The sequence below is a fragment of the Hippopotamus amphibius genome, chromosome 15 (genome assembly GCF_030028045.1).
Source record: "Hippopotamus amphibius kiboko isolate mHipAmp2 chromosome 15, mHipAmp2.hap2, whole genome shotgun sequence".
In the NCBI taxonomy this organism is placed as follows: Eukaryota; Metazoa; Chordata; class Mammalia; order Artiodactyla; family Hippopotamidae; genus Hippopotamus; species Hippopotamus amphibius.
In genome coordinates, this window is record NC_080200.1 from 28,050,787 (window position 1) to 28,078,414 (window position 27,628).

The 27,628-nt window shown below is 47.4% G+C and overlaps 2 protein-coding genes across 4 annotated transcripts in view; one reads left to right on the top strand and one right to left on the bottom strand.

Moving 5' to 3' along the window:
• The window catches only part of SQSTM1 (sequestosome 1), a 37,379-nt gene extending 27,231 nt beyond the window's left edge, over positions 1 to 10,148 (top strand). The window contains exons 2-8 of one of the 2 annotated variants that reach the window (XM_057710426.1): positions 692 to 787; positions 1,293 to 1,522; positions 1,624 to 1,765; positions 2,563 to 2,643; positions 7,600 to 7,811; positions 8,096 to 8,291; positions 9,296 to 9,570. In XM_057710426.1, the coding sequence (XP_057566409.1) occupies positions 692 to 787; positions 1,293 to 1,522; positions 1,624 to 1,765; positions 2,563 to 2,643; positions 7,600 to 7,811; positions 8,096 to 8,291; positions 9,296 to 9,453 (1,115 nt within the window). In that variant the 3' untranslated portion in view covers positions 9,454 to 9,570. Of the gene's footprint in view, positions 1 to 691; positions 788 to 1,292; positions 1,523 to 1,623; positions 1,766 to 2,562; positions 2,644 to 7,599; positions 7,812 to 8,095; positions 8,292 to 9,295 lie in introns of both variants that reach the window. The other variant, XM_057710425.1, reaches the window with a different exon arrangement.
• Positions 10,149 to 10,173: 25 nt separating this feature from the next.
• On the bottom strand, positions 10,174 to 26,765 carry MRNIP (MRN complex interacting protein). Of its 2 annotated transcripts, XM_057710434.1 has the most exons (7): positions 26,613 to 26,765; positions 24,003 to 24,062; positions 18,396 to 18,484; positions 14,929 to 15,004; positions 13,537 to 13,694; positions 12,295 to 12,382; positions 10,174 to 10,811 (listed from the first exon to the last, which is right to left on the bottom strand). In XM_057710434.1, the coding sequence occupies exons 1-7, from the start codon at positions 26,676 to 26,678 to the stop codon at positions 10,329 to 10,331; spliced, it is 1,020 nt and encodes a 339-aa protein (XP_057566417.1). In that variant the 5' UTR covers positions 26,679 to 26,765; the 3' UTR covers positions 10,174 to 10,328. The 2 variants fall into 2 exon arrangements, with proteins under 2 accessions (XP_057566417.1, XP_057566418.1); XM_057710435.1 differs by lacking the exon at positions 24,003 to 24,062 and having other exon boundaries at positions 26,613 to 26,744.
• Between the last annotated feature and the right edge of the window lie 863 nt (positions 26,766 to 27,628).

Below are 27,628 nucleotides of genomic sequence, written 5' to 3' on the forward strand. Positions count from 1 at the left end.
GTCACAGCAAATTGTGTTTAGCTGTGCGTTAGTTGATGGACATTTGGGTTGTTTTCACCTTTTGACACAGTCCGTTTTTATGGTAGATGTTGCATTTGGTGACCTGCAGACCTGACCCAGCCTACAGATGTATGGTGTGGTTTGTCCTGCATGGTGATTCTTTAAACCGTTTGAGCCAACATCTAAAAATTGGAGACTTCGTACAACTACATAACTTTAATTTTTTGGGGGGAGAAAGCAGGCAGATGCATTCCACTTTACTCTCCTAAGCCACAAGAGGCCCAAGACCTTTGGAGGGGCTGGACCCCTGAGGAGCAGGTCACAGATGGGGATCTCCTATAGTTGACAGGGGGCTGGGTCTGGTTGGATGTGGACAGGTACAGCACCTTTGTAATGGGGCATCTGGCCCACAGGCAGAGTGGCTGGTGGCCAGGTGCTACCACTGCTGCCCCTGCACACACACACTGCCTCTTGAGTGCACCCAGGGACCAGGTTGGAATCCTTACCCTCCAGGCATTGGCAGAGTGAATGGGCAGTCGAGCCTGAGCCCTGCTTTCCCCTAGCTCAGACAGATGCGTTGCAGTTTATAGCTCTCAAGGTGCCCCTTTAGCACTGGCCTCAGCCCTTTTCAGCCGCTTTTGTCCAACTGAGAAGCCCTGAGTGCTCATGTGCTATCCTTTGAACAATCTAGATGAGGACGGGGACTTGGTTGCCTTTTCCAGTGACGAGGAACTGATGATGGCGATGTCATATGTGAAGGATGACATCTTCCGTATTTACATTAAAGGTAAGGGGCTGCTCCGGGATGCTGTCTCAAGCCAGGTGCTCCTGCTGAGTAAAACTGGCTTGAGGTTAGGGAGAAGTTCCAAAGAAGAGGTGCGGAGATTGAAGGCTGTTTAAGACAGGAGCAGAATCATTGGTTGTGCTTGGCCTGAGAAATAAGTCTGTGTCTACCACGGGGTGAGGTCGGAGGGTCTCTGTGTTCACGCTCGGTGGTGCCCACGAGCTGAGGGTTTATTTTAGTGCGGGGCAAGGCCAAAGCCACACAGATGCAACTCTGTTGCTTTGCTCCTGCCTGGGCCACACGTCCCCAGGTTACAGGTGCAGGGACTGGGAACCTCCTAGCAGGTTCTGAGGTTGTGTTGTTACTGTCACTTGAGCACCTGAATTCGCGCGGATTTGGTGTCTGAAGGGTGGTGCTAGGGGCCTGCTGACTGATGGCCCCATAGGGGTGACAAGTAGGAGTCTCCGTGGCTCATGAAGACTCTGGTGGCTTTCTGCCTTGCCTGCAGAGAAGAAGGAATGCCGGCGGGACCACCGCCCCCTGTGTGCTCAGGAGGTGCCCCGAAACATGGTGCACCCCAACGTGATCTGCGATGGTTGCAATGGGCCGGTGGTGGGGACCCGCTACAAGTGCAGCGTCTGCCCTGACTATGACCTGTGCTCTGCCTGCGAGGGGAAGGGCGTGCACAGGGAGCACGGCAAGCTTGCCTTCCCCAGCCCCTTCGGGCAATTTTCCGAGGTAAGCAGGGCCTCCCTGTGGGCCTAGGGTGGGCTCGGTGGCACAAGCCCTCTCACCTGTGCTCACTCTGCCCCCTTTCTGCCCCCCAACCCCCCCTCCAGGGCTTCTCTCATAGCCGCTGGCTCCGGAAGCTGAAACACGGGCACTTCGGGTGGCCTGGCTGGGAGATGGGCCCACCGGGGAACTGGAGCCCACGTCCTCCTCGAGCGGGGGACCCCCACCCTGGCCCCTCTGCAGAATCAGGTGAGGCTTGTGTCTGCTGGCTTCTGAAGGGTAAGATGTGAGGGCCAGCAGAGCTGGAGGGCCTTCCCTGTGTCCTGAGATCCCACATGCCTGCAGCTGGGCTGCACACTTCGTGGCCATTCATGGCATTTAATCCTCATGAAACCCCGCAAAGCATGGAGTGTTATCTCCACTGTACAGGTGGGAAAACTGAGGCGCCTAAGTGCCCACGGCCACTAACACACCTGCCCTTGCCCACCTTCCCGTGCTGCCCTCTGAGGTAGCCCCATGTACGGATGGGAGGCCCCTCTGGCACCTGCATCTCCACAGTGTGCTCCCTTCTCTCTCATGCTAGCTGTCAGGACAGTCAGCCAGATTTGCTCAAGTCTTTTAAAATACGGTCCCCAAGTTAAAAACTTAGACATAGCTTGCATTCTGAACTTTGGGATTTTGGTTTTCTTCTGATTTTATTAATCTTACATCCTTTGATTCCCTTCATCTTTAGGGACAAAGATGGGGATATTTGTTTGATTTGAGTAAATAATTTTATACTGTGTGTACTTAGCTCCCTGCGGAGTTCACAGGCACCAGATGAAGGGGGAGCAGTAGGGGGAGTGGTTTGAAGGACAAGGGGCCTAAGAGGTGGCCTAGAGAGGGAGGGAGGGAGAGAGAGAGGGAAGCACTGGAGTGTAGGTTGCTGGGACAAGGCCCTGGGGGGAGGGCTCCTGGGATGAAGCTGACAGGACTGTCAGGTATCAGTCATTGAGAGACCTGCTTTGAATTAAATGTATCTTTGTTTTCGTTTTTTAAAATCAAAGCTTCTGGTCCATCGGAGGATCCCAGTGTGAATTTCCTCAAGAATGTAGGGGAGAGTGTGGCGGCTGCCCTCAGTCCTCTGGGTAAGTGGCTGCCTTGTCTGTCCTTTGCTATCAGCAGAGCATTTTGGTAACCAGTGTGCAGGTGGCTACTTTGTGGCTTTAAGCTGAGATACTGCAGAGGAGTGGCAGCTGATGTGTCCTTGAGACCAGTAAGGATTTGTTGTCTCCTATCAACCTTTGCCAAGTGCTGCACTACAGGCCACTTGAGGTTGAATTCCCTGACAGATTCGTGAGCTTGCTACACGGGGTGAAGTGGACTCAACTAGCATTTGGTTGGGGTAATCCCACTGGGGAGGGTGACCAAGCTCAGGTGCAGGGCTGGCCTGTCATCTCCTGCCTGTTTGTCCTCTGGGAGAAGACCAGTCTGTATTTCTCCTAAGGTGAGCTTTGGGGTTTCTTCAAGGACTTGGGTGAGTAGTTAGTTGAGATGCCATATTGCTTTCCCTCCTTCTTTTGCAACCCCCAGCCTTTCCTGGCACTTCACGAGTGCTGGGTTTTTGCCGGTGCCGGAGAGAAAGGAGTGAGGGAGGAATGTTCTCTGTGTGCCCCCGGGTTCCCAGTGCGCAGGCCCACGGTAGGTGTCTGGGTGGGTGACCCAGCCTGAGGCCAAAAGCTCCAAGACTTTAGAAAGCGCCTGCCTGTGTTGTGGCAGCGAGACTCAGCTAGTGCAGGTGACTTGTGATGGGTCCGGGATCTCGGACTAAAAGAGAGCGCATCCTTGTGACTGCAATGGCAGGAAGTGTTCACGCGGTCTGTCCAAAGGTTGTGTCCCGTGTCTCAAAGAATGCTGTAGGAGGGTGCCCCGCCCCACCTGCCACCCACCCTGTGGCTCACAGAGCATGACTGCCATGACTTCCAAACTGAGACCATTTCTGCTCACGCTCACGGAAGCAGCAGTGACGTCTCGGCATTGCTGCTACGTGAAATAGCTCAGTTCACACATGGTTTCTGTACTGGAGTTAAAGGCTCTTGAGAGAGTGAGGAAAAAGAATTCTATATTTAATGCTTTCTAAGGAGGGTAACAGTGGAGTAGTGATGACATAATTGGGAAATAGGTTATTCTTAAACCCTGCCACTCACTTAAGACATAATGAAAAACATAGTAGAAGTCTAAGAAATTCCAACTAATGGGTTGCTACTTACGGGCCATGGGCTGTTTTTTCTTTGGAAGACAATAAATGCACAGTGGTTCTCAAGTCTAGCTGAGCATCAGAATCACCAACAAAGGGTTGGGTTTTTTGTTTGTTTAGTGTGTGTGCGTATGTATTTTGGTGTATGGAAACTCTATTAAAACTAATTATTCTGAAGAACAAAGTTTTTTCACTAAAAGAATGAACGAGACAACCGGGGAATTCACAAAGCCAAGTCTAGGTTCAGACAGGGGACTTTAAAACAGTGTGGAGTCCCAGGTCCCTTGATTTGTTAAGTGGGTCTTGGGTAGGGCCTGGGGTCTGCGTGTTTTGAAGGCCTCCCAGGAGACTGTGTCACACTTGCTCTCCATCCTGAGACCCATCTGAGCTTGTCAAGTTTTAGAACTTGACCTGGATTCCCCACTCAGGACACACAGGAATAATTTTAGAAGTGCTCAGAGGCTTTTTGGGATAAGGATTAAGGCCTTTTCTGATCTTTCAAAGTGGATGGAGTTGCTTTCTACTAACTAGGGAGGAGCCTGGACCTCTACAAAACAAGAAACATTTCAGTAAAATATGCTTTTGAGTAATTTCCATTGACGAGAGCCATTCGAGGAATGGATTAAACTCTGTTGTTGGAGTTACGGGTATTTTCCTTTCTTACCAGGAACTAACAGGGTGACTCACTCTGCTGACTGCGTAGAAGGGACCATTTGTTCCCAGAGCAGAGGCCCAGAGGGGATATAACCACTAACACCTTCCAGAGGGCAATCTGTGCAGTGAGTCAGTGACTTTAAAGTAAAATCCCAAGGCCTTTTTTTGGTGGGCGCTGTGAGAGCCAGTTGAGCAACACCACGAGGCCCAGGGCTGTACCTGGTTGGAGGGCACAGTCACTGTATGAAAAATAGCAGGGCCCTTCCTTGTCATGGGGTCTTCCATACGTGCCGCCCACACAGAGGCTTTGGGGACAGCAGGGCAGAGACTGGTACAGTCTCGTAAGTCCTGAAGTCTCAGATTATCATTAAGCTGGAGAAACCCTAGTTATAACCTCAGTAATCTATTTACAGAAGCATCACATCGTGCAGCCATTTAAACAGTGAGGAAGTATACGGGGTGTTCATTGTATTCTTCTAGCTTTTCTTGATTGCTTGAACCTTTCGTAATGAAGAGCTGGGGGCGGGGGTCAGGGTGGGGGGAATGGTAGAAGAAAAACAATTTAAGTTTTGCAAATGGGGGTACCAGTGGCTAAGCCGGCTTTTATCTCTGCTTGCTTCTCAAACTCTATTAAAGTAACAGTAGGGGATTAAGTAAAAAATAAAGCAACATGGATAAAGAAAGAGGGAAAAAAGTAATAGAGGACAAGATAAAACAATGTTATCAAACTTTGGAAGATGGGCAATGGATGGAGAGAGTAACCAATAGGGTGGAGGCATCAGAAACCTATGCACCTGCATAGGGATGCCGCTGAGAAGCATGGCGCTGTGCAGGGACCAGGGAAGCCGGGGAACAAGGGGAGGGGTTGAAGACCCCTGTTAAGGATCACGTAGAGACTTCAGAGTCCCATTCAGCCAGATGCTGGCCCTTGCCAACCCTCACAGGAGACCTGGTGTTTAATCTCACTGCTGGAGAGCTTGAGCCAGGGAAGCTTGAGATGTGGGAACACTAGGGATACGGGACAGGGTGGGCACCAGCTTGAAGCTGGGCATTGTGAATGAGAGTGAGTCCAGCAGGAGCTGGACAGTCCCTGCTAAGGAGAGGCTGAAGGCACCAGAGAAGCATCCAGCAGCTCTGCTGTCGAGGATCCCAGTGCCTTGCTGGGCACCGGTTTGGAAGATAACTGCCCCACAGAGAGTGCTTTTCCTTAGCGCCTCGTTAGGATCAGACAGCCATGGATCCCCAGCAGTTTGGGAAAAACCTCCACTCTCGGGAAAGAAGGAACTTGAGGAAGGACTTAATAGGGAAGAGAATGTTAACATTCTCAGTGAGATACAAAAAATATTTGTATCTATGAAAACCAGGATACCATAAAAATGCTAACAAAAGGGAACAGAATAAGAATGTTCTTGGAAATTGAAGAAAATAGCAGAGAAAAGACAACTTCAAAAGAAGTTTCAGATTTTAAGATCATCTCAAGGAAATATTCTAGAAGCAAAACAGAGGCAGAAAGAGAAAAGATGGGTTAATTTGAGGATTAATCCAGTATAGGATGAAGGAATTCCAGAAAGAGAACAGGAGAAACTGTAGGGAGGAAATGAACAAAGAATACGAGATAGTCTCGTGGCACAAGGACGTTAACCTCTGGATTGAAAGGGACCCCAGACGCTTTGGACAATGACTGAAAAAGACCCCACACCAAAGCTCACTGTCAAGTGTCAGAACCCTTGGGGTAAAGAGACTCCTGAAACTCTCCAGGTTGCTGTAAAATTTTGGGAATTCAAGGAGAACAGCAAGAACTGGAAGACAGTGACTTCAAAAGTCTCATCAAAAATGGTTTTTTCATCTCGAATTCTGTCTCCAACTAAAATGATCAAGTGTGGGAGCAGAACAAAGTTGTCAGGACTGCAAGGTCTTAATCATCTTACCTGGGCTTGAACCTTCTCTCTGGCCAAAATGAAGAAATAAACCCAGAATGAAGAAAGAGGTGCTTGAAAATGGGACCCAACACATGAAAGAGTGACGAGAGGAACTGCCAGGATGGAAGGAGAGGTGTAGGAGCTGTGCTTCTGGCCCAGAGAGCTGCCTGTCCAGGCTGGAGCTGGAAGCTCCATGCCCACCAGGGATGGTCTCCAGGGGAAAAAACAGAATGGGTGGGGTGTCTGATATACTTAACCTGGTTAGAAAACACTATAGAGAAGCTGTAGGAGTATATGGGGAAAGTTAGCAAATGAGAAGGGGGGCATCATCAGTGCTACAAAAACAGAAAAACTATGAGGCAATAAGCCCACTGCTTGGCCCAGTAAAGAACAATATTTATGTAGTGGCACTAACATGAACACTGAATGTTGTTCTTCCCGAAACTTGAACTTTTGAAAGGATAGGGGAAGGGGAGGTAAAGTCTTGATCTTCTAGACTAAGAAATAAACAGTAAACTTGAGCAGTCAGGAAAGAAGGAAAAAGAGCATTGTGTGTTGAAAGTTGTTTCTGGGGAGTGGGCCAGTCTGTGTGCCAGTGGGGCAGGGAATCTTCTATAGTCTTTTTTTTTTTTTTTTAATTTTACTGAAGTATAGTTGATTTATGATGTGTTAATTTCTGTTGTACAGCAAAGTGACTCAGTAATACATTCTTTTTCATATTCTTTTCCGTTATGGTTTAATCACAGGATATTGAATATGGTTCCCCATGTAGGACCTTGTTTTTTCATTCTATAGTCTTTTGAAATTGTTTGATTCTAAGCTATGAGCATGTCCTTTGATAAATTAAAAGTAATTAAAAACATAGCCTGGTGATTGTGCCCTCCCTCAGTGAGCGTGTGCCGCAGGGTGTAAGAAACTGGAGGTGGACACGCCGGCTGGTGCTTCCAGTCTCATGGGGCACACACAGAGCTTGCACAGGCTGCCTGCCTAAGCAGAATTCATCGTGTTCAGTGTGCAGGTTTCTCACATCACTAGACCGCTGCACGCAAGGGTGATGCTTTATGTGGTCCTCAGCACTGTGGCATGGGTGGTTCTGGACACAAGTGGTCTTTGGCTCTCACCCTGTTCTGAGGGCCGGGCCCTGCCTGCCATGCAGCTGCTGGCCTGCATGGTTAGGGGAAAACAAGGTCTGTTTATGGAGTTAGTTCTGACTCTGAAGTTGACCTGGGATGTTAGCTGTTAATGAAGTTTTTGTTTTCTCCTTGGCTTGGAAGGCATTGAAGTTGACATTGACGTGGAACATGGAGGAAAGAGAAGCCGCCTGACACCCGCCTCCCCGGGCAGCTCCAGCACAGAGAAGTGTAACTCTCAGCCCAGCAGCTGCAGCTCTGACCCCAGCAGGCCCGACGGCAACGTGGAGGCCACGGCACAGACTCTGGCGGAGCAAATGAACAAGATCGCCCTGGAGTCTGGGGGTCAGCCTGAGGCAAGCACCCTCTCCCACACCATCCCCGGAGGTGGTGGCTGCCCAGCGCTTCTCCCAGCACCCCACGCACAAGCCCCTCTCTGTCACTCACACAGCCAGCGGCACCCATTTCTGTTGCAGAGTTGTTGGTGGCATTTAAGTGGTTCTGTGAAGCCTCTGCTAGAACTTTGTAAAGCAAAAGCCTCTTGCCAGTCCTCCACACCCTGACTCCCCCGGGAGCTGAGGCTGTGGTCACGCGGCCTGTTGTCCTTGTCCTTGTGCTCATGGGGGCAGTTTTCTTCCAGGCACAGATGGAGTCTGATAACTGTTCAGGAGGAGATGATGACTGGACTCATTTGTCTTCAAAAGAGGTGGACCCGTCTACAGGTGAACTCCAGTCTCTACAGATGCCTGAATCTGAAGGACCAAGCTCTCTGGACCCTTCCCAGGAAGGACCCACGGGGCTGAAGGAAGCGGCATTGTACCCACATCTGCCACCAGGCAAGAGATTTCAAGGAGTTTTGTATTTCTGCCTTTTCCGTTCAGAGCATCCTATACTTGCTTTTAGCAACACAGGAAGACGGTATGTTCTCTACTGTGGGGCTTACCTACTGACATAAGAGAAAATTAGGAGTTGGTTTTGTCCTCTTTGTCTATACTGAGCCTTGGTAAGCTCAGCAAGTTTTCATAACTTTTAAAACTTATCATCCAGACCCAGAATTACGAAGGCAGATGTGATGTGGTGGCACTGCCTTTGGCACTGGCGTGCACTACTAAAAGTGGACTTGGAATCTGTCTTCACTGTTTCCTTATGGAAAGTGCTGACTTTAGAGCACGGGTCATAGCCAAGGTTCCAGTAGTAGCCAGGCAGGGAGCCACTGTAAAGTAGGTGGTGTGGTAGGCAGTAGGGCCAGGTAGAGACTGTGCCAATCTGGAGAACACACACTGAATAAAAGAGGCCACTCACACCCTGCTGTGGTTCATCACCATCACATGGCAATGACGTTTAAAACAATATTGAAGTGGAAACCCATCTGTGGGCCAAATTTAGCCCTTGGGCTACCAATATTTATCTTTGCCTTAAAGTGGGGAGTGGCAAACTATGGCCTAAGAATGCTTTTTTCAGTTTTATAATGGTTGGAAAAAAGTCAAGATGGGAAAATTAGGTGAAATTCAAATTTGTGTTCATAAATGTAAGTCTTACTGGAACACAGCCATGCTCATTTGTTTACATATTGTTTGGCTGCTTTTATGCTATAACAGCAGAGTCGAGTAGCTGTGACAGGGACCAGACAGCCTACAAAGCAGCTTAAAATATTTGTTCCCTGACCTTTTACAGAAAAAGCTTGCCAGTCCTTGCCTTGGAGGGTCCCTGTGAGGGTCCAGACCTTGTAAAAGGGCCAGGCCCTGCAGGCCCTGGGTGCTTGCTGCCTGGACAGGGTGCTGTCACACACAGGCTGCACGTGGGGCCTGTGACTCATGGCTCTCACTACTCTCTCTGGCAGAGGCTGACCCCCGGCTGATCGAGTCCCTCTCGCAGATGCTCTCCATGGGCTTCTCTGATGAAGGTGGCTGGCTCACCAGGCTCCTGCAGACCAAGAATTACGACATCGGGGCTGCCCTGGACACCATCCAGTATTCAAAACACCCACCGCCGTTGTGACAACGTCTGCTCACCCATTCTGTGTCCCCTTTCTTCTCTCATAGTTGTGTTGAGCTAGTATAGAACCCCAGTGCCTCTAAGGGCCAGTTTCTCTGCATTCTCTTCCAGAATCGGGGGGTGGGGACACACGAAGCCATTTAGGGCAGTAGAACAAGTGACCCGAGGGGGGAGTTCCAACCAGCGTCCTGTGGGCACCTGGCCCCTTGCAGCTGGGGGAGCCCCCCCGGAGCAGAGTGGGAGCCTCCTTGCTGGGGCGGGGTGCGGAGGCCACCCTGCATCACACTCCCGCGCTCTCCCTGCAGGATTACATGACACCAGCAGTCCCCAAGAGATCTTGCCTTCATGGCCTTCTGCTATTTCTCTTTTAAATGACTATAGTACACTGATATGTAATTGATTTTCTGCTAGAAATCTAATACACTCTGAATTTAGCTAGAGTATAGCCAGCGTTTTGTTGGGGCGGAGGAGGCTGCCCTGTAGTGATTGCTAAAGGGTAGGACAGCTCGGGACTTTGGCTAAACATCTGGGAATAAAGAAGGGCTGACGGGAACTGATGTTCACTAAGTATTGCCTGTTTCACAACTATTGTACTCCTCTCATTTCTAAATGTCAATGCTTTTAAAGTAAGAAAATCGCTTTGTAGCCATTCTATTTGTAAACAATCTTAATTAAATGCTATATGCACTTTAATCAAAGATGATGCAGTGAGAGATGGTCTGTTTGATAGTCATGTTTATTGTTGGTTCTTGGTAGTTCCTGTAAGTCATCCTTAGTCCTATTTAGAAGCAACTTGGGGAGCCCTGTTTCCAGTGGCACAGAAGTCAAGTGGAGAAGGGCTCACGCAACAAATATGTGTACATTAATAACGTTTCAATTCACAGATCGTCATCAAAGTCCTCTCCAGTTTTAAAGAGGTCACACAGTCGCATGAGTGATGAAGGCCCCTGCCCCCCTTTGCCCAAGGGCCCACCCTCTGCCCAAGGGCCTGTGCCCCAGGACTGCTCGGGGGTCTTCTCACAGAGCTTGGGCCCAGGCATGGGAGTGTGTGTAGCTTGAGGAGGCTGGAGTACACCAGCGGTCTTGCAGAGGCTTCCTTCCCTTGGGGTCTGGGCCCTGGGTGTCCCCTGCTCAGCCTGGGCTGCCTGGGCTGGCCTGGGGCCTCTCTGCAGGGGGGTCAGGGGCTCCGTGTCCAAATGTAGGCTGTTTCCAAGTGGTGGAAGAAATTGTTCCCATTTAGACGTGGTCCTGACCTGCTGGGCAGGACACGGTGGTTCCCCCTGAGCAACAACGAGCTCCCTGGTGTCCCAGTCCTCACAACTGCTTCCTTCTTTGACCTTCCCTGTCAGGCCAGTGTGATCCTGGGGAAACATGAGATGATGGCTGTGTTCTCCATTCAGAAGGATGAGTGCCCAGGTATAGAGAGAGGAGGGTCCTGTGCCTGCACTAGTCGTCGACTGTACCTCTGGGTGCCGACACTGTCTGCTCTGTGCTGTCTACTACTTCTGTAGCCTGGCAGGCTAGGGGCATGCCTTGATGTTGAGGTTTAGCAAAGCACAGCAAATAAATGCCCTCTCCCTCACTCCAAATCCTCTGCCAAATTCCGTGACCAGGCTTTCCAAAAAAGGAAGATGTTCTCATGTGATCAGGGGATCTCATGGGGACCTTAGAATCAGGTGAGGGAGTGCCTCAGGGGTTTGAGCAGGAAGGGCCCTAGAGACCATCTGGAAAGACGTGCTCAATGCCAGGCAAGTGAGAAGATCTCTCTAGAACCATGTTGAGGGTTTTGAGGCTGTAGAACTGGCTGCACAGAGTCCCCCAGGGGCTATGACAGTGGTGCTAGGCCTGGCTTCTCCCTTCTACCTCAGCAAACAAGGATGCACTGAAAATTGGGTTTCACTGCCTACAAAGGAATTTGAAAGCAATGACAGGAGGGACCCTGCATCACCACCCCCACGCAGTATGGAAGATGCTCTGTGGGCAGTTGTGATTAGAGACTGGCATCTATGCCACTGACATGCTGTGACCTCCCTGAACCTTTTTACCAGCCTTAGTTCCTCACCTTCAGAAGGAAACACGCTTGTGGTGAGCATTAGACAATGCAGTTAAAATGTTTAGCCCAGGGACTGGTACATCAGTAACTGTCATACTCATTCTATAATTTGGAGATTCAGGGGCCACACCTTTACCTGGGGGTCACATAGTTAGTAGCAACACCAGAGTTTGCTCTGCCTCTTGGCTTTGAACAGGCGCTCTACACTACTGTCTGAAGCTCACCAGGTCAACCCTGGCCTATGTTGGGCTGTGGCAGTGACGAATGCCTGGCAGAGTTCCTCTGCCTGGGTGCCTGTGGCTCCCATGACAGGGTAAAGCAAAACCTGCATTCTGCAGCCTGGAAGGTGCGGTGGGGTCTGCTAGGTTTGAAGCATCAAGAACAAGAGCAGGTGCTAGGTGAAGAGAGTGCCCCAACTGCACAAGAACCCACCGGGTAAATGAAGGTGACAGTTCCTCAGAAAGCCAGGGCAGGTCCCAAGATGAACAACCTGACACACCACGCGGAATGAAGGGAGCAGTCCTGATGCAGAAAAGCCCTACTGGTCAACCCCACTTGTCTCCAAGGCATCAAGCTGCCCCTTGACCTGGAGTGAACATCAGTGACAGGAGGAGCGTGGGCAGGGAAGCCACGCAGGCCAGAGGAAGGAGCTGGCTTAAGACAAAGAAAACAAGACACCCATGTGGGAAGCTGGGCTTTTGGGGGGTAGAAGTCTCATACTTTGTCCACAAAACAATTAAAAAATCCTATGTATGCTCAATGGCACTGGGACGCTGCCCTCAATCACTGACCTTCAGGGACTTCAAGGTGACCTCACAGTTTCTGGAGTCCTGGACATCAGGGCTGCATGGAGGCTGGACTGTGTTCTGGCTCCATTTCCTGGCAGAGGGAAAGTGCTGTCAAGAATCCTGTCCTGGGACTTCCCTGGCGGTCCAGTGGTTAAGAATCCACCTTCCAATGCAGGGGACGCGGGTTTGATCCCTGGTCAGGGAGCTAAGATCCCACATGCCGCGGGGCAACTAAGCCTGCGCGCCACAACTACTGCGCCCGTGTGCTCTGGAGCCCGCGTTGCCACAACTAGCGAGAAGCCTACACGCCGCAACTAGAGAAGCCCACTCACTGCAACAAAGAGCCCTTGTGCTGCAACGAAAGATCCCATGCTGCAATGAAGATCCTGCATGCCACAACTAAGACCCTATGCAGCCAAATACATACATACATACACTTAAAAAAAAAAAAGAAAACAGGGAAAAACATCCAGTGCTTCTTGAAATAGCTAAAACAGAATACATATATAAAACTGAATCACTTTGCGGTACACCTGAAACTAACGCAACATTGTAAATCAACTATACTTTAACAATAATAAGAAAAAGAACCTAGTCCCATCACTGAACAGTGGCCCTGAGTCTGACTTAGTGGTCACCTGGGCTGACACCTAGCACAGGTAGGGATCCTGCCATCCCTTATTGCTTACCAAGTGGCTGCTCAGCTTCTGCCCTGCTGCCAATAACAAGTTGCCCAGTGACATCCACGGCAGTCCATTTCTCTGCTCTTACGGCTTGTAGTCACCAGAGTTCTTACTTTCAGCTGGAATCTACCTCCCAATAGCATCTGCCCTGGAAGAGCCATCCTAGATCTAGATGAGGCAGGCTCTCCGAAAACTCACTGAAATGCAGATTAAGACTGGAGAAGAGACTCACGAAAGTCAGGTCTTTCCCGCTGTCAGCTAAAAGCTCCCAGGCCTGTTGGCTTCTCTGGCCACACTTCACTTTGTCAATCTTGCCCTTAAGTTCTTCAAGGTCAGTGCAGAGCATCATAAAAGGCGCCCCCACTGGCATCCTGCCCAGCCGTCGCCTCTGCGCTGGCTGCACCTGCTGCCTGGCCAGGCCAGGGGGCCCGCAGTGACGGCGGCTGCTGGCTCACATCCCTCAGGCTTCCTGCCGACCACAGGAAGCTGCCCCTCAGTCCCTCCAGCTGTGGTTCACTGAGGTGGGCATGAGTGAGGGCTGGATTAGTGACTCGCTTGGCACCTTTTTCTAGGCAGGGCTGCACTGAAGGGAGGGTCTGGCTTCTCTCTCTCGGGTGAAGGCTGTCTGTTGAAACACACTCCTCCTTCTTCCAGCCCCAGTTCTTTGGAGTCCCTTTCCAGATACTTCAGCCAGCGGCTATTTGAGGGTTGGAGTTTTTCCTATAGGATTGGGAAGTAAATTTATTCTCAGAGTTGGAAAGCAGGCACCTTGACTGAAAATCCCCAGTGTAACTCTTGAGGCCTAAGGGCTTCAGGACCCATGTCTACACCGTCACCAGGAAAGGAATTTGATTGGAAGGTAACGGGAGACAGATGTCCTGAACGGAGCACACTGGCACACACTTTGGGAAAGCTGCAGGGCACAAGAACTTTAACAAGAACTTTGCAAATGTCCACACTCCCTGGCCCAGTAGTTCCAGATGAAGACACAGGCATAAAGATGTTCATTACAGTGATACAAATAATAGCAAATATTTATAGTAGTAAAAGTTTGGGAACATCCTAAGTGCCCAACAAGAAGGGCATAAATATCGGCATATCCACTATATTCTGTAGGTGCTTTTTAAAAATGAAAATAATTGAAAGCTATAGAGCAACATAGAAGAGTTAAGTGAAAATTCCAGGATGCAAACAAGTATGTCTTACAGAAGGGGTGATGAAAGATTAAGGCTGTAAGTAAAGAAACCGGAAGTATAGACCCAGATATGCAAGCGCTAATGTGCTAAAGCGGTGTGCTTACAAGCACCTCCCCTATTTATGGATATAATAAAAACACGAACAGCACCTGGAAAGCAGATGTTGCCAGCATGATTCTCTGAGCAGAGGTGGGGCTCTGTCTGATAGTTCTTCCCGCTCCCCCGTGCCGTTCCACATACCCATGGCATCTTGGATGTACCAATGGCGTCACCTACACAAGCTCTTACACACTGCCCATCTGACACTGTTTGAGCACCTACTTAAACCAGGCCCTGGGACAGAATGACTGGATGTGAGCTCTGCTGTGGGGCTCAGTCTGGAGAAAGGGAACATGGAAACCCAGGCACTTAACAGCAGCATCCTTTCCCTACCACAGATGTGCCCAGAGGGCTGTGGGACAAGGGGAGAAGCACAAGGAGGTGAACTTCAAGCTAAGTTCAGAAGAACTGGCCAAGCAGCCGGAAGAAAAAGCCCTTTTCATAGAGTAACTGTAATTATTTGCTCACATCTGTCACCACACTCATGAAAAGGACAGGTTTACTCATTTCTGTATTCCCTGTAGCTTTAAGCCAAATGCTCATCATTCGGTGACACCAACAAGCATTTGCTGAACAGAAGATGGATGAATGAATAAGCGGGACCCCCTCCGGGGCACAGCCGGCTCAGGCAGCTGGGCCGAGCAGCGCTGCTGGCTCACCTGCAGACGTGCGTGCGTGGCCTGCAGAGGACCTGCATCTTCCTCCTCCTCAGCACTTACGGCTTCTTCCAGAGACCTTAGGGAAAGAGTGTACAGCTGTCCTGTGTAAAATGACCAGGAAGATGAAGGACAATGACGATGGGAACAGCAGGGTGCACGGACTTGACGTGGAGAGCAAAGCCTGTTCAGGGGAACTTAGAACTCACCTCTGCTGTTCTGATGTGATCTGGTAACCTCCCAGCAGTTCAGAAGGCACAGGGACCACGTGCTCCTTGGAGCAACAGGAAAAGGGACCCAGGGCAGAAGAGGCGCTCTTAACCTAGAGACCAGCGTCTGCATCGTGGCTTTGCCAATGACTGGCTGTCACTGACTGTGACTCTAGGCACATCACTGCAGCCCAGTTTCCTTATTTACAAATGGGGTAACACTGCAAGCGTGACTATGAAGGCAAATGAAACAATACATGTGCGTGTGCCCTCCTAAGGGCCTGAACACAGAGACTAATGTCAGCTGAACTCTGATAGCACAGAGTCCCTCCCATCAGTACTGGAGACGTCCCCATTGCACAGGGTCATATGAGTGGCTTACAGTTGGGTTATATCTCAACCACTCTGAGAGGAGGCATTTTACTGAGCTTGATGTGTCATGTGTCATAGTGACTTCATCCAGCCTCCCAGGGACAGCAGGGCTCTTTCACCACATAAAGCAGAGTGAGGAGCTGGAGCCTCTGCAGCCTCGAGTGGGGTGGGATGGCCGGTGAAAACATTCATTGTACAGGGACTGAAGGGTAGTGTCAAAGCCACACCCACCCTTGTCAGGCAGGGTTGTTACATCACACGATCAAAGTGGAACGCTCTCTAGTGAACTATGATGAGAACTCCAACTCTACCAAATGTGGGCACCTCTGCTTCAGTTTCTTCATCTGTAAACAGAAGCCAGTGATCCTCACAGGGCGATGAGGAAGATGAAATGAGATCACGCATGTGAAATGCCTACCCTGACACATGGTTGATCCTCCAACGTCCAGCTGACCAGTATCCTACCAGCTACCAGCCAGGACTCTGCTCCCTGTCCTGTGATTCAGGAACTCCATCAACTACAGAACATCTCAGCATCTGAAGGCAATGGTCTGTCTTCTCGCTTCTAATGTTACCCCTGAGAAGCTGGGTGTCCACTGTCCTGTGTAGGTGATCTTTCTCTCCAGCTGCTCTTCAGCTCTTCCCTTTATCTTCCATATTCTGCAATTTCATTATGTTGTTATGTCTAAGGCTAGGGTTTTTTTTTTTCTTGTTTATCTTTTAAGATTAACTTATTGAGGTATAATTTATAATAAATATAACTAAAATGTAGCAATTTAAGTGTACAGTTAGATGAGTTTGGTAAATTATATCTTTGAAACTATTACTCCAGTCAAGATATAGAAAATTTATTGAGATATAATCAGCAAGATTTGGAAAATTTTCGTCACCCCGAAGTTCCCTTATATGCCTTTTTAGGTGACCACCCTCCCTCAGAATACCACTCATCCCTACAGCATGTGGTCTTTTGTGTCTGATTTCTTTCAATTAGCAATGTTTTCGAGGTTTGCCCATGTTGTTTCTGTTGCTGAGTAGTATTCCACTGTATGAAAATATCACAATTTGTTTATTCATTTGCCTTCTGAAGTTACCTATATGTCTAAGTCTTTCATCAAAATCATATTGTCTTGACTGCCGCAGTGTTACAGTAAATCTTGAAATCAGGCTGTGGCAGTACCTCCAGTTTTCTTCTTTATAAAAATTGTTTTGGCAATTGCATTTCTATATAAATTTTAGAATCAGCTTGTTAATTTCTTAAAAAAAAAAAACTGCTGGAATTTTGATTGGAACCTAATGGTTGACTCTACGGATCAATTGAGGATGAACTGACATCTTAACACTATTGAGTTTTCCAATCCATGAACATGTCATATTTCTTCACTTAGATCTTCTTTTATTTCTCTCAGCAATATTTTATAGTTTTTACTGAAAATATACTTGCACATTTTTGGGTTATATTTATCCCTAAGCATTTGATTTTTTGATGGTATCATAAATGGTATTTGATTTTTAAAATCATTTTCCAACTGTTCACTGCATTTATATAAGAATAAAATTTAGTTTTATATGTTGACCATGTATCTTTGTATTCTTGCTAAAATTAACTTATTAGCTCTAGTAGCTTTCGTATAGGTTCATTATGATTTCCTACATTCACAATATTTTTATCCAGTTTGGGATTTACTGTGTTTCCTGAATCTGAGAACGTAAGCCCTTTGATTCTGGAAAATGTTCTGTTCATTTCTCTGCAAATATTGCCTTTGTCCCATTCTCTTTATCATCTCCTGCTGGAACTCTTCTCTGTATCCTTCATGTCTCTGAACTTATATTTTTCACCTTTTTGTCTTTCTGTGCTGCACTGTGAATAATTTCTTCAGCTTGACCTTCCATTTCACTAATTCTCTCTTCAGTTGCACTTAATCTGTTTAACGGTCCACTAAACTTTTAATTTCAAAGACTATACTTTTCACTTCTACAAACTTTTTGGTTGTTTTTTTTAAAAACTGGTTATTTTTTAAAGTCTATTGCTCTTCATATTATCACCCCCCCTTTTAATTTCATTAAATATATTAAACATGCAATATTATGTATTCTGAACTCTTTTTGGGCCTGACTTTTCTGTCATTTCTGCTGTTTTTTGCTCACAGTGATATGCTTCCTTAAGTAAGTTAAATCATTTTTAACTTTGGGTATATATGCTCCTTGGAACTTTATACATGGGAATTCTTTGATGCCTGGGTTGAAGATGTACTGCTCTAAAAAGGAGCTGCATTTACCTCTGCTTTCTGGGACAATTTAAAAATAAGTTCTCAGCTTGAGACTTCTCACACAGCACGTGTAAAAGGCTGAAAGGCCATGTGACAACTCCCTTGTGCGTATAAAATCCTGGAGCGAATGCCCCTTCTTCAGTCAGTGCTGAGGTCAACACAGGCTGGGTCCCTGAGGCATAGGGAGTGCATTTCTAGTTCATTTGCACACTAAGGGTGTAGTTCTTTGGGGACTCAGCTTTCTGCGGTGGTCTCCTACTGACCTTCCCACACTGAACAGGCCCTGGGCTTTGTCTCTGTCTCCTGCCCCCCCGCCTGGCTGCATGGAAGCTGCATGGCAATGGGCTGCAGTTGCCCTGGCAGCCCAGCTGCTTATTCTCTGGATTTTGGCTTTTTCTTCATTTTTTCCCTCTGAGGGCTACTTACCTTCTTGTCATCTTTTCAGTGCATTTAAAATATTGTGGCTGGCATTTTAAATTAATTTCAGTGGGGAGACTGTTCAATATCTAATCACCATATTGTAAGACATGGAAATCTAAGGAATTTCTCCATCATATGCTTCCACCATCCACTCAAGATAAAAACAGGGCAAGATAACCATGTCTCTCTCAAACTACTATACCTGAGTGACATCTCTGAAATCTGTCCCTGCAGCAGATTTAATTTTTGGACGTGGTGTCTACAGTCAGCACCAGAGCCCTCACCATAAGCCTGAGAAAAAACAAAAATATTAAGTTTAAAAAATGTTGACAGAATGCTAAGAAATAGATCCACTGGAGATGCAACTCAGGGAGGGTAAAACGGTACTTTGCAAGGCCGAAAGCATCACGCAGGAACCCATACAATAACTGCCATTTCTGCAGTGATTTACAAACTAACAGTCTCAAGGACTAATAGTTTCAGCCTATCTGTCTGCCCACCATCACCCTGAACTTTACACATCAAAGCCAAACTCAACCTGAAACCCCCCACAAATTGGTTAATGAACATAAGAAATTCAGAAGAGAAGTACCACAAATAGCCAATAAACATATGAAATGATACCCCTCAATCATCATCAAAAGAATAGAAAACACACGAGACACTTTTTCTCACTTAGCAGTCATTCATCTGTTCAGTAAATATTAAGCACCTATTATGTGGCAGGCCCTGAACCAGGTAAGGACAGTACAATACAGGAGTGGACAAACATGCCTGCCATCATGGAGCTCACACTGTAGTGAGAAGAGATGGATGGCAAGCACACAGGTCACCTACATGGCTGTCAGAGGGTGAGCAGTGCTACCGAGGAAAGCAAGGCAATGAAGCGGGGTGGGGCAGAGTGGGGACACAGTAGGCAACTTTATACGAGTGTTCAAGGGGTCAAGGAGTGGATCACTGAAAAGGGCGACATCTGAGCACAAAATAGGAAGATAGGTGGAAGCAAGCCATGTAGATACCTGGGGGAAGAGCACTGAGCAGAAGCAACGAAATGGAGAGGAGCGCAAAGACCCTGAGCCTGGCACTTTGGAGGAACAGTGAGGAGGCCAAGTGGCTGGAGCTAAACGCTCTAGGGGGAAGATGGCAGGAGACGAGGCTGATGTAGGCCGTTACAGGCAGAGTCAGCCTTATGGGCATGAGATCTGCTCTGCCGTCTCCATCTGGAAATTCTTAATAATCTCTGAACTTGTGTACGTGAAGTCTGATGAGATAATGAAGCATATTGGTGAGTCGTGGACGCCAAATGTGTCCACTGTCCCTCGCCACCCCAGCATTTGCATGCAGCATGCCTGATGCCCCAGCAGCACAGAATTCCAGTGAACTCACAAGGTATGGGGGTTCAGTGAGGCTGCAAGTTTAGACGGTGTGTACAAGTCTTTTTTCCTTTTTTTTTCAAAAAGAGAACATTTATTACTAATTTTTGCTTGTATTCCTTTACAGCAACACAAAGTAAGGCCCAGCAAAAGTACATGGGGGCAACCGCAGCCTGAGAGGCTGGGCTCTCCACTGCAACCAGAACTTGCTTCAGCTGCAGAAAGAAGGCAAGGGTATTCTAAAACACATGGACAATCAAGGAAACCTGTCATAGATTTTCTTACTCCTGTTACTTCCCTGGAATAGCCTATGCTGAAAATAATGACACAGAAAAACCTGGGACAATAGGGCAACCCACAGTTCCTTTCTCTCTCAGTACTTCCTTACTCATCAGTGAGCTAAAGGTTGAGAGTGTGGGTAGAACGTGTGTGTATCAAGTAGTGAAGTAAAAACAGTTAATTTTGTGCAACATCTCCACTGTTCTGGTAAGAGTGAAAAATGCAGGCATGTACGAGCTACAAAATATAAATTGTGCAATTTTGATGATTCTACATATATACCAAATGCTCTTATATTATTCTGTATATGTTCCATATAGGTACTGAATGCTCTTTGCATTTAAAACTGGTGTTACACAACATAAATGGTGTTGGCACAATTTAAAATGTTAGTTTTTCTTTACATAAGAAGATATTAAATAGAAAATTTTAAAAAACAGTAAATAAAAGGCATCAGGGAAAGTCAGGAGACCATGAGAAAAAGGAAAAGCTTAATATTTTAGTACCTTTAATAGCAGTTTTTTCCTGCTTTTGAAAAGGGGCCCCACCTTTTCATTTTACACTGCCCCCTGCCCCAACCTGGCCCTGTCTGTAGCAGCACGAATGCTGCTCTAACCCGGAAGGTATGACATGAGCCTGCATATGTTTTAGCAGGGACCCTGCAGCTGTGGTGCTGAGACTGTACAGCAGAAACGGGTGACCAGTCAGGAGGCTACTGCAAATACTGAGGCAACTCAGAACACTGTGGTAACAAGTGGGCACAGTTTGGGTATATGCTGAAGGTGGGCCGACAAAATTTGCTGATGGATCAGATGAAGAGTGTAAAAGAAAAAGAGGAGTCAGGGATGAGTTCAAGGTTTTTAGCCCAAACAACTAGAAAGAGGGGCTCGGCACTTAAGAGCTGGGGATGACCGTGGGGAAAGCAGGTTGGGGAGGGCTTCCGTTCTGGGATATAGGTTTGGGATGCCTGTTAGATATCCAGCAGAGAGGCAAGTGGTTGAAGCACACACAAGTTCAGGGTCAGGCCTGGGGTCTGAGATGCACATTTGAGAATTGTCAGATTGTCTTGTCTCAGACACTAAGGGAATGAGTGTAGCTAGAGAAGAGGTCAAAAAACTGAGTTCCAGGGCACTCTAAGGTTTAGAAGATGAGGAAATGGGAAACAAGTAGCAAAGAGGATTGAAACACAGCCGGGAAGACAGCAGGAAAACCAGGAGCAGGATGACTGAAGTCCAAGTGAAGACAACACTTCAAGGAGGATGAAGTGACAAACGCTGACAAATGCCATCAATAAGTCAAGTCACCTGAGGACTGAGAACCAACCATTATTTTTAGCAACACAGAGACCATTGCTGACTTTGACATGAGCAATTTTAGTGGACTGGTGGGCAGTGAAATCCCATTTGGGGCAAGTTCAAGTGAGAACGGGAGGAAAGGAACTGGAGAGGGGAAAGGCAAAGTTTAACAAAACTGATAACTGACTTATGGTTGCCAAGATGGAGTAGGTTGGGGTAGATTGGGAGTTTGGGGTTAGCAGATGCAAACTATTATATATAGGATGGATAAACAACAAGGCCCTATTGTATAGCACAGGGAACTATATTCAATACCCTGTGATAAACTGTTAATTGAAAAAAATACAAAAAAGGATGTGTGTGTGTGTATATATATATATAAATAACTGAATCCCTTTGGTGTACAGCAGAAATTAACGCAACATTATAATTCAACTATACTTCAATAAAATAAATTGAAATAAATAAGTACATTCTAAAAAGACTGACAACTTACACCTGGCATAACCAGTAGGGTGTATGCTCTCCTGCATGGCAGAGACTCTTGCCTGAAAAATAAAATGCACTCTCCCCTCGTCTGGGAGCAGACTAGACTACATTTTCCAGTCTTCCTTGCAGCCAGGTGTGGTCACGAGACTAGGTTCTTCCCAGTGAAATGTGAGCCACTTCCAGATCCTTCCTGGGTAGCTCCTCCCTGATCTTGCCCCTTTCAGGGGCTAGAGGCCGTTATTCAGGGAGTAACAGAACCTCAAGATGACAGGTGCCTGGGTCCCTGGATGACCACACCAAGGACAGCTGCTCTGCTGATCTCAGTCTCTCCCAGGACTGTTACGAGAGCAAGAGAAACAACTTCTGTTGTGTTAAACCACCCCAATTTTGGTGTCTGTTTGTTACTGCGGCCTAGTCAGTCACAAGCCATACACCACTGCACAAGCATGGAAGTGCTGAGAAGAAGGCAAAGCGGACATCTAAGACAAGCAGCGGCCACTAGTTCACGAGCCAGCCCCCTGCCTTCTGAGACCCAGTCTCAGCAGCTATACTTACTGACAGACGACCAAACTGTCCCCACTCCCACCCATCTCAACTGACTGGACCAGAGGGGCACATCGGAGTCAACTAGGTCTATCAGATTGTTTCTCCCAGGAGGTTATAACTGGGACTCGGCTACTCCAGTTGGTTTGAAATGAGATTCTGTGGTTTGCGAGTGGAATATGTTACTGTGAACTGGGAAGAGAGAGGAAGGGAAGGAGAAGAAGTAGAGAGAGAGAGAGGAAAGTATTAGGGAGAAACTGGGTGAAGGGAGAAGGGAGGGAAAAGATGATGCTTGTGTTGTTGGTAGCTTTTCAGTTCTTGGGGTCGGTTCTTCAAGGGGTCGAGGATGAAGCTCCTCCCTTGGGTCCCCCCAAGATACCCATTACCTTGCCAGTACATTTTAAACTTTGCTGAGGTGTTTTTTTCCTATTATTTGCAACTAAAAGAACCTCGGTCAAAAGAATCCCTCTGATTTAACTTCTAGGAATTTGTCCTAAGGAAATAATTGGTTAAGTGAAGAAAGAGGTATTTGTAAGATGCTTCACTGCAGAGTTGTTCATAACGATGAAAACTAAAATCAACCTAAATGCCCATCAACGTGGGGTGGGTCATTTACTCATTCAGCAGACATTACGTGAGCAAGCACTGACTATGTGACAGGCACTGTGCTAGGTGCCAAGAGTATATCAACAAAACATAAAAAAGGGTATATATTGGGATTTCCCTGGTGGCGCAGAGGTTAAGAATCCGCCTGCCAATACAGGGGACATGGGTTCTATCCCTGCCCCAGGAAAATCCCACATGCCACGGAGCAACTAAGCCCGTGCACCACAACTACTGAGCCTGGGCTCTAGAGCCCGTGAGCCACAATTATTGAGCTTATGTGCCACAACTACTGAAGCTCATGCACCTAGAGCCCATGCTCCACAACAAGAGAAGCCACAGTAATGAGGAGCCCATACACCACAATGAAGAGTAGCCCCCGCTTGCTGCAACTGGAGAAAACCCATGTGCAGCAATGAAGACTCAATGCAGCCAATTAAAAAAAAAAGGGGGTATATAAGTGTCCATCAACAGATGAATGGATAAAGAAGATGTAGGGTGTGTGTGTGTGTATCTATACACACACACACACACACACACACATAGTGGAATACTACTCAGCCATAAAAAAGAATGAAATATTGCCATTTGCAACAACATGGATGGACCTAGAGTGTATCATATTGAGTGAAGCAGGTCAGACAAAGACAAATACTATATGACACCACTTATATGTGGAAGCTGAAAAATAATACAAATGAATTTATTTACAAAACAGAAACAGACTCACAGACATAGAGAAGAAAATTACCCTCACACCCTGCCCGCCCTGTCTCACACCCCTGCATCTACCAACAGCTTTCTGCCCATCCCCAGTTAGGTCTGATTACTCAGTTATCTTCTTACAGACCCCTGCACTTTCCTCTCACTGCGCTCAGTCTAGTTTTAAATTACATGTGCATTTTAGTTTCTCTGCCCCTTCCACAAGAGCAGATCTGTGAAGGCAGTAACAACACAGTCTTACCTTCCAGTGTTTCCCATGCCTGCACTTAGAAGGTACTCAGTAAATACTTACTGACTGAATAAACAAAGGAAGGCAACTTCCCAGGCACCGCTTCCATTCCTGTCACTTCCTGAAGGAGATGATCTTAGGGAGCAGAAGCTCTATATATAAGGAACTTGAGCCAATAACGGAACACTGGGTTCCATGAGAAACACGCTTCTGCAGGGCTGGGTCCCACCTGCTTTCTGGTATAGGTATTAGATGCCCTGCTTCTTGGGACTCACCTGTAAAAATGACTGCTTCTCTCCACAAGCTTTGCATGTCCATTTGAGATTCTTTTTCACCTACAATGAAATTTCAGAAATTATAGCTAATGTAATTATTTGAAATAGGTGGAACTGGATTGGAAATAATAATTTAAAGAGATCAGTGGAAAAGAATAGAGTCCAGAAACAAACCAACATATGTATGAAAATTTAGTATATTATAAAGGTGAAGAAAGAAGAGACTATTTAGTAAGTGGTTCTGGGAAACTGGCTATCCATACGAAACAAAATCAAATTAGATCTCTACTATCTGTGGTTCTCCAAAAAAAAAATTCCATAATATTTCAATTCTTGACGAATCTGACTAGATGGACTGTCTCTTGACATAATAAAATGCCTTATATCCAGCTCTAAAGCTGCAGAATCACCACCAGAATTCCCATGAAATTCAAGAACAAGTCAAGGATCTACACTATTATTTACCATTTCTTTTCTGGATGTACTAGCTGATGGAAGTGAGAAAGTAATAAGAGATACGAAAATGGAAAGAAAAAAAAACTATCCTTATTTATGGATAAGATGATTTACTTCCTTGAAACCCAAGATAATCAAACGAAAAACTACTAAAACCAGTAAGACAATTTAATATAGTGGTTAGGTAAAAAAGTAATGTATCTTTAAAAATTAACATAGTTTATAAGCAAACATCTAGTTTGAAGAGATAATGAAAGAAAGGAGTTGATTTATAATGGCAACAAAGAAAATGGTATCAAGGGGCACCAAAGCTGACTTAAGAGATGGAATGAAATAGCATGCTTACCATCAAAATGATGTCTAGGTTGACTCATAAAAATTAATATGATTAATATGATCCTAATACAAAAACCATCAGGGCTTTTGGGGAAGTACCTAAAAGGATTCTAAAGAGGTCAAGCAGCATCTATTACAAATTTAAGTGGGTACAGCCTAAGATTCTACTTCTCAGCATCTACCTTCAAACACCATAAAGCTACTGTATATCTTCTACAGGTACATATGCAAGTAAGAAATGCATTAAAAAATAATAAAAGCTCTGGAAGGACACAGTAGCTGGCTAGCTTTGGGGCGGGGGGGGGAAGGGTGGTAGAATATGACATAAAGAAATCTTTGCAACGGACAGGCCTGGCTCCATCATCTATTAGGTGGAGAGACTGCTTGATTTCTCTGGATTTCAGTATTCTCATCTCTGTGAAATGAGGAGTCACAATTCAGAGGCTGTTGAAATTCAATGAGATGTGTGAAAATGCCTGATACACAGCCGACTTGGAATTAAACTGTTAACCCTCTTTTCCCACTTGGTTTCAAATCACTTCAGAGTTGAAAATGAGCATGAGAACACGCACTACATTATCCTAGAACCAACAAAATGAAACAAGTAAAAACCTTCTGAGTCCGTAAAATGACCCTTACAAAGTCACAGCAAACTTACAGATGCATACTCAGCGTCTTACTGGCTTTTAACCATACATTTTTGTATGCAATTTGATGCTATCATTTTTCAGAGCACAGCAGATTGGCAGGGGACTACCAGAAGCAGATACAACGACAACCTTGAAAGCATCGAGCAGGGAGATGAGAGTTCCAGGGGCTGACTTGGCCGGGGGGGAGGGATGGAAGAACTGGAAAAACGTGAGGTAACCTCACTCATTCTTTAAGACGGATTCTCATGACTCTAGGGTGGGGACTACCTGGGACATCACAAGATCACTGAGTAATGAAATTCTCTGAATATCACGAACGTTTCTATAGAAACAATCCTAACAATCAACCCTAATAATCAGTCCTAAGGTGGGGACTGTAATTAACTCTGCTCTGAAGGTATATAGCTTGCTCAGGCAAGACCCCTTCTCGGGTCTCTCCACCCCCTGCTGGTGTCAGTACCAGAAGCTGTCATACTTTCTTCCAAATAAACTGTTATTCTGTAACTTAAACCTGAGTGTGGCTTGTTATTGATCCCGAGGAGAAATTCTTTTCCTTTGGAGATCACGAATCCACTCCCTAGACTGATTTCACGGCATCAGAGACAGCACACGACCCAGGAAAGAACAGGTTAAGCGACATCCCCCTATTTCACGTTTTGAGTCAGGGAAGCAATACGTTTTAGAAACTTCCATTATCCAGTTTAAAGGCGCGAGATGATTTACATAACGAAGCACAGGCGTCGAGTCCCTCCCCACGGGCAGAGCAGAGTGCCAGCAGGTGCCCAGTCGTGACTCAATTTTTAAAACTACACCTCCCTGTATTTAAATGCACAAGGAGCCACTTGGGGGGCTAGGATCTATCCTCCAGCTGGTGTGCCCGACGACCTGCTAGAGTTCACGAGGCCGCCTCGGCAGATATCTTCATGCCTGGTTTCTACGAATCTTACACCAACCAACCCAAACCCGAAAAAAGCCCAGCATAACGTTACGGAGAAGCGACATCAATAAAGCCTAGTTCTCAGCACAGACATCGTCACGTGTCCGGGACCCAGACGCAACCCGGAATCGTACGAGACGGCGCCCACGCCTGGGGCAGGAGGTCCGGGCCCCCGCGGCCCCACCTCGTCCCGCCCGCCATCCCCGCGCTCGGAGGAGGGCGAGGCCCCACCTGGTGAGCCTGGAAGAGGCGGCAGCGGGAGCACCGCAGCACCCGGACCTGCTGGGTAGGCGCCATGGCGCCCGCCGTCGCCGCAGCGCGCGCGCCCCCTACTCCCGTCGCCGCCCTGGCTCCGCCCTCTTCAGGCCCTCGGGCCCCTCCAGCCTCAGGCCCCGCCTCTTCGGCGCGTGCGCCCTGCACTCCGGCCGCCCGAGCCCCGCCCCCTCCCCCCCAACTTCCCGCGCACTCGGGTGCCTGCAGCGTCCGGAGTTTCTCGGCGGTGAGTCGCAACCAGGAGCAAGCTGAGGACCGCGGCCTTCTCTCTGCTGCCAAGTTGGGCGTTGTTTGGGGTTTGCGTCAATCAGGTCATCGGTTCTCTGTCTGAACCCGAGCCGGTTCCCGCCTCTCTAAATCAGCGCTTCCGGACTTCCCTGGTGGCACAGTGGTTAAGAATCCGCCTGTCAATGCAGGGAACATGGGTTCGAGCCCTGGTCCGGGAAAATCCCAGATGCTGCGGAGCTATTAAGCCCCTGTGCCACAACTATTGAGCCCATGTGCCGCAACTATTGAAGCCCAAGAGCCTAGAGCCAGTGCTCTGCAACAAGAGAAGCCACTGCAATGAGGAGCCCTACACTGCAATGAAGAGTAGCCTCCCACCCCACCATCTCCGCAACTAGGGAAAGCGCCTGTGCAGCAAGCAAGACCCAATGCAGGCAATAAACAAATAAATAAAAATAAACATTAAATCAGCGTTTCTGCCTGGGCTCCCTGGGAAGGTTGAAGTTGCAAGGGCGGGATGTCCAGCCGCTGCTCGGATGCGGCCTTTGCTTGTACCCTTTCTTCTGCTCCTTCAAGTCGGAGAGAGGGAGCCGGAGGGTGCCTCCCTGCTCTGGCCCACTTCCTGGGACCCACGGGTGAAATTTGTAGGGCCTCTGGGTCAGAGGTGGTCAATTAACGTTTGATCCGGAGCACCGAGAGTCCTGGGAAAATGGGCAGGTCACCAGCCCTGTGCTTCTCAGGGAAACGGA

What these genes read in the sequence shown, in the direction of transcription:
- MRNIP (XM_057710434.1), bottom strand. Translation starts at nt 26,678, where the DNA reads ATGGCGCCTACCCAGCAGGTCCGGGTGCTGCGGTGCTCCCGCTGCCGC. An exon ending in AGAAGCAGTCATTTTTACAG is followed by an intron (nt 18,485 to 24,002) that starts GTGAGTCCCAAG and finishes GTTTTTTCTCAG; the next exon opens with GCTTATGGTGAGGGCTCTGG. An exon ending in GCAGCCCTGCCTAGAAAAAG is followed by an intron (nt 12,383 to 13,536) that starts GTGCCAAGCGAG and finishes TCCCTCTGCCAG; the next exon opens with GAAATGGAGCCAGAACACAG.